Source organism: Hippopotamus amphibius, chromosome 4 (assembly GCF_030028045.1).
Source record: "Hippopotamus amphibius kiboko isolate mHipAmp2 chromosome 4, mHipAmp2.hap2, whole genome shotgun sequence".
NCBI classification, from domain to species: Eukaryota; Metazoa; Chordata; class Mammalia; order Artiodactyla; family Hippopotamidae; genus Hippopotamus; species Hippopotamus amphibius.
Window position 1 is genome coordinate 11,540,384 of NC_080189.1, and position 6,000 is coordinate 11,546,383.

At 35.9% G+C, this 6,000-nt stretch overlaps 1 protein-coding gene across 1 annotated transcript; it reads right to left on the minus strand.

The window, feature by feature from the left end:
- Positions 1-1,143: 1,143 nt before the first annotated feature.
- Positions 1,144-2,076, minus strand: LOC130851707 (olfactory receptor 2A12-like). The gene has a single exon (XM_057732387.1). The coding sequence runs from the start codon at positions 2,074-2,076 to the stop codon at positions 1,144-1,146; it is 933 nt and encodes a 310-aa protein (XP_057588370.1).
- Positions 2,077-6,000: the final 3,924 nt, after the last annotated feature.

A 6,000-nucleotide genomic window follows, 5' to 3' on the forward strand; every position in this document is an offset into this window, starting at 1 on the left:
GGGAAAAACTAGGCAGTTAGTTCACAATTTTATTATTTGCAGCTGTAAACCTTTGATTGCTACATACTTCCTACTTAGAAAATCAGATGACAGAAAATATTAATCTAGTAAAGAGTTTTCTTTTCAAACTTGCTGCCACTGCTGATTTGTTGTGGACAAACTGTCTTCAAGTGGAGTGTTGCTTCTCTTTCCTACAGCAGTGGACGTCTCCAGTCACAATATTATAGGATATTGATTATAATTATATTAAATATATTTGAAGAGAGTGAATCATTGTAATAAAATGTTTCCCAATCCAAGAACCAGGAAAATCTCACATTGTATATCTGTCTATTTAGTTACTAGAATGCCTCAATAAATTGTTCAAATAACTCTTCATATTTTGTACATCCTTGTTAGATTTATTCCTAAACATTTCTAAGTTCATTCCTGTTGTTACTGATAGAATTTCATAAAATTTCATTTAATTATTTGCTAATGTTATATAAAAATATAGTGGATGTTCAAAATATTTGGTATCAAGTTACCTTGTTAAATTTTCTTTTAATTTAAATAATATATGAAAACACTTTTTTGGATTTCCTACATATGCAATCATGTCATTTGTCATCACAATTTATTTCTTTTGAAATGTGCATGCTGTGTGTGTGTGAAAACATCTACATGTGTGTATCTCTTCTTTTTGTGCAACTGTACTCGTCAGGATCTCTAGTAAAACCTTCAAAACAAGGAAAACAAGAAGTGATGGTGTACATCTTTGTCTTATTTTCTTCCTGGGCAATATGCTAGCATTTTACCATTAACTATGACATCTGCTGTGTGTGGGTATATTTGGTAAATTTTTTATGAATTCTTAGTGTTACACTAGGTTATAAAAAGTTTTATCATTAATTCACGTTGAATTTTGTCAACACATTTTTTCCACCTACTAATATATATCTTTAAATTTGATAATATGATTTTCTGTTTCGTGATGTTTATCTCAGATTTGCTATCAACCACTTGAACAATAAGACTATTTTATCATTTTATAGGAAGTCCCAAGATAAAGAGGGTAGGTTTGTTAAATTAAAGGACTGAAAAGGGCATTCAAAGACTCAGAATCAGGAGGACAGGCTCACACAGGAAACTCCAAACCATCCCTCACCATGATCTCTTCTTCCCCAGAAATCTCCTCAGGGCACCCTTCACCTCTGCATTCCTCAAACTGTAGATCAGGGGATTCAGCATAGGGTTGAATAGGCTGTAAAACAATGATAGAATCTTCCTTTGTTCCTGGGAATGGCTGGATTTGGGGGTCATGTACAAGACGATGGCACTGCCAAAGAAGAGTCCGACCACGCAGAGGTGGGAGGAGCAGGTGGAGAAGGCCTTTCTGCGGCCCTCCCCTGACTGGATCCTCAGGATGGCAAGCAGGATGTGTGTGTAGGAGACCAGCACCAAGCAGAGGGGCCCCAGTAAGATAAAAACACAGGATACACAGAGGATAATTTCATTCAGCCTAGTATCCGCACAAGCCAACTTGAGGACAGACAGGACTTCACAAAAGAAGTGGTTGATTTCATGAGGCCCACAGAAAGGCAGTCTCAGGATGAGAACTAAATGGACCAGATCCCAGAGAAAGCTAAATGCCCAGGAAGTGACAGCCAGGACAGTGCACACTCTCCAGCTCATGATGAAAGTGTAATGCAGGGGGTGGCAGATGGCCACATACCGATCATAGGACATCACCACCAAAATCAAGCACTCTGTAGCAGCAAAAGCAACATACAAAAATATCTGCGTAATGCAGGGAACAAAGGAGATGGTTCTTTTCTGACTCACAAGATTTGCCAGCATCTTGGGGACATTGTTGGAAGCATAGGACATGTCAATGATGGCCAAGTGTGAGAGGAAGAAGTACATGGGGGTGTGAAGTCTAGAGTCTGAGCAGATAAGCCCTAGGATGACTCCATTCCCCAGAAGGGTGAGGGTATAGAAGAGAAAAAAAAGTGCAAAGAGGAAAAACTCCAGTGCTGGGTCAACCAGGAATCCCAGCAGGGTGACTTCTGTGACCCATGTCTGGTTGCCTCCCATGATCCTGGGCAAAGACAGATTAGTCTATGTCCACAGCAGGAAGGTCAGAGCTGTAGGGAAATCAAGACAAAAAATATTTACTGAGTGTAACAAAATGAGCATTTGGAAATGTATTATGTTGGACAGATTTTGTATAATTTATTTTTAGATATATTGTAGGAACTAATATGTGGTCATACAAAGCAGGAAAAAATTCCCCTTGTATCAATGGATAATAAAGTATATTATAGATAATAAAATAACATAATAAATGCATTTTTATGTATTTGTATGTATACTCAGTAGTATACATACAAATACAAACATATTTTTTTGTAGAATTCAAACACTTGCTTCGATCTGCTTCCTTTCAAGGGTGTGTCTTGATTATTAATGTAGTTAGAAGAGAGACAGCCCTGACAAACTATCTGCAATAAGAGGTAGTTTCATTTACTTATCTTGCTTGTTTTCTAGGTCCAAGATCTGAAGTGATTATAGTTCTTTGTTACTTACATGTTGCTTATTCATCCACTTACCTTTCCACATGCTTTTCTACCCACTTATTTCAGATTTGAAATTCCTTTTAAATAACTTCTCAGTTTTGAAGTCTTTCAAACTTTGCACAACCTTCCTCTAAGCAGTGGACTAATATTGCGAAGAAGCATTTTCTGGTACCTCTTTTCCATCTCCAGAGTTTGTAGTTTTATTTTGATAATTTGATTTACTTCTCTGTTATCACCTGATCCTGAAATTTAAGCATAAGTGGAAGAATTATTAGGCTACATGCAATGAACACAGGTACACATATTACATTAAATTCAGTTAAACATGACGACATTTCTGCAGCCTTTTAAAGTATGAATCTCAAAAGGCAAAAATAAATTTACATTAACAGTGGGTGTATTTAAAGATGACATCTGTTTGTAATTACTTTATTCTGCTCTTTTCCCTTTATAACTTAATACAGAGACAAATTTCAGAGCTTATCTTATCTTCTGTTGTGAAAGAATCATTAGTTGTCACAATATCTTCCTATGGCAACTATCATTGCCATCAAATCTCCTGAAGTCCTTACTCATCACCTGTTACCGTGCTGACCACCTACTGCTGTTCTGTTGTATTCTGTGCAGGTAACAGGCAGTGGGATCAGCTGGAGCATCTGTTGGTTAGCTCTCTCTAGGGGGCTACTCCTGGGAGGTACTTGGGTCTATTCAAGGGAGAATAGTTGTGAAAGGGATGGATGGCAACAACACGTTGAGAAGCCATGTGACCAAGTGCTGTCTCTTTAACTTTCCTCACATTTTTTTCCAGAGACGACCTGAACTATGTACTTTTTAATTAGGTTAACTTTTCACATCCAAAGGAATGGTTAAAAAATAATTTCAGGGTTTTCTTTTAGTAAATATTTACATCCTCAAATTCATAGTTTAAAATTGGTACTATGTTATCAGACTATATTGAAACTAATGTTTTCACTTAATAAAGGATATTTTTCATGCATTAAATTAATGAATAACAGATATTATTTTAAATTACCAAAATATTCTATTATATTCCAATGTATTTAATTTCTTATTCTTGGAAATTTGTGGTTCTCATTTTCCTTATGTTTGGTAGCACTGAAATTGACATTTTTTCAAATGAAAGTTTTGTCTATACTCATGATTATTTCTTGAGGGTATATTCTAAAAGTGAAATTGGAAATGCTAAAGATAGTGACATGTAAAGTTTTGATACCTACTGCTAGCTTCCCTGCAGAAATTTTGCTCCAATTTCTCCTCTGACAAGGTATGAGAATTAGGCCTCTTTCCCACATGGTCATCAGTACAACAAAGTAGCAGTTTTAACCTTTTGATATGCGAGTTATTTCATACACTTTAAGTATACCTTTCAATAATTTAACACATATTTCTTGAGTATATCATCTGCTCCAGCCAAGTTCTAAGCTCTAGAGGAACAACAGTGAGGCAGAAATATTCCACAGGGAGAAAGAGAATGAAGAATAGGGTGATATATTGTCTTCTATGCCTCATATTTCCATTTAGGCAAAAATCTCTCTACCTCTGGATGAAAACACTTTGGAATATACCTGCCCCTCTTTGTCGTCTAACATATAATTTGTGAAACAGGAAAAAGGAAATGAGGATGCCCCTTCTCTCCTCTCTTTGTGGTCACATAAATTTTTGTGCTTCAGATTAAAGCCTACAGGAGCATGTTCTGTCCTACTTAGAGGTGCGGGTGGGCTAAAGCTTCTGATTTTATCTTGGAGAGAAATTTTATGAAAGATGTAAACCATGTTTTCTCGATAAACCTCACTAGTAAAATATATATAGTTTAAATTTCTACCTGATTTCTGGGTCTATGTCTTAGTTTAATTTTTCAGACATGGAGCTAGAAGATGTCTTGGTTAATTACCATCCCTGAAAAACCAGGAGTACAAAAAATATAAAATATTTGTTGATAGAAAAGTACTATAAAGAAAAAAACGGGAAAATAATAGAAAGCGACTTGGTTTGGAGGGGCTCCTTTAGATGGGATTATCAGGAAAGGTTTCCTAAAGAGGAGACACATGGGAGGAATGTGCATGATAAAGGGGAGTCCACCCTGACAACAGCCAAAGCAGACTGCTCCTTGCACAGGGAACAGCAAAGGCAAAGTCCTGGGCTGGATGGACTTGGTGTGTTCTGGGAACGGAAGAAAGTCTCATATACACAGAACACAGTGACTAAGGGGTTGGAAATATTCATTGTTTTCCTGTTTATATTTCTGAAAATTTAGAATTGACATAAAGTTTGAAACCTGGAGATGAATTGAAATACTTGGCTAATTTTATAACATATAATACCATGCAGCCATTAAAAAAGATAATACAGCTCTTTATAGGGTGAATGAAAAATTTTCCACATAAAGTCAAAGCATGTATGTGTAATATGATTCAATTTATATTTTACAATATTAATATCTCTATGTACACAGGTCTTTGGAGGCTATTTAGATATACGTAGGAAAATTCTTCAAGTTACACATGAAACTTCACACTGATTAACTCTAGAGAGTAGGATTATGTGGGGTCTTACATTTTGTATGTATTGTTTGCTTACCGTAATTTTGTGTTTTTTAATAAACTTGTGCATTATCACAGGATAAAACATTTTCCATTTTGAAAAAATTCAGTATGTAATATAAGACTAAAGTTGCACATTATTCCTGCTGAAACCAAGTAATACTCACCAAGTTTAACAGAAATCTCAGGTTTGAGTAGATTTCCTTAGCACTTCAAATGGGAGAAATAAGTCACTGCATTATGGTAACAGTTAACTTTCGGCAGGAAAGGGGAAATTGAAAACCTCAACTTCGTTTTTCTGTAGATATTTTCTTTTTTTGAGTTGTCCAAATAGAGAAAAAGATCAAGATTTTCTATTGACTATAAGGAGAAATAGATCATAAATCAGGTTAAAATTATTGCAATATCCACCAAAATGTGAAGAGCAGCACAGGCAAAGCTAAGTTCTGTTGTTGCACAGATCAAAGAAAGTGATCTTTGTTACGCAGACAAGTATATTTCAATATTCTTTACTTTTCCTATCTGTAAGGTAGCTTCTGGGGATTTCAGGTTAAAACACCAAAATAATGAAAACAACGATAAAACCAGTACCTGTAAATTCAGAATGAGAAGTGGCAGGGAATTTAGCTGTCCTCTAGTCCAGGAATCTTTGCATCAATTACTTAGAAAAAGTCACCTAGTATCAAACTAGAGGTATAGTATATCCAAGGTGCTCATGAAAGCCTCCTCTTTCCCTAGATACCCGCCAACTGACACAGTCCAATATTTGCCCCTGTGAATTCACTTTATTTATATTCCTGGGGTTGACCAATGTGCTCACTAGTAGACACGTTTCATCAGAGTGCTATGAAACTGCAAATTTCAGGGACATTTGCCATCCT

What these genes read in the sequence shown, in the direction of transcription:
- LOC130851707 (XM_057732387.1), bottom strand. Translation starts at nt 2,076, where the DNA reads ATGGGAGGCAACCAGACATGGGTCACAGAAGTCACCCTGCTGGGATTC.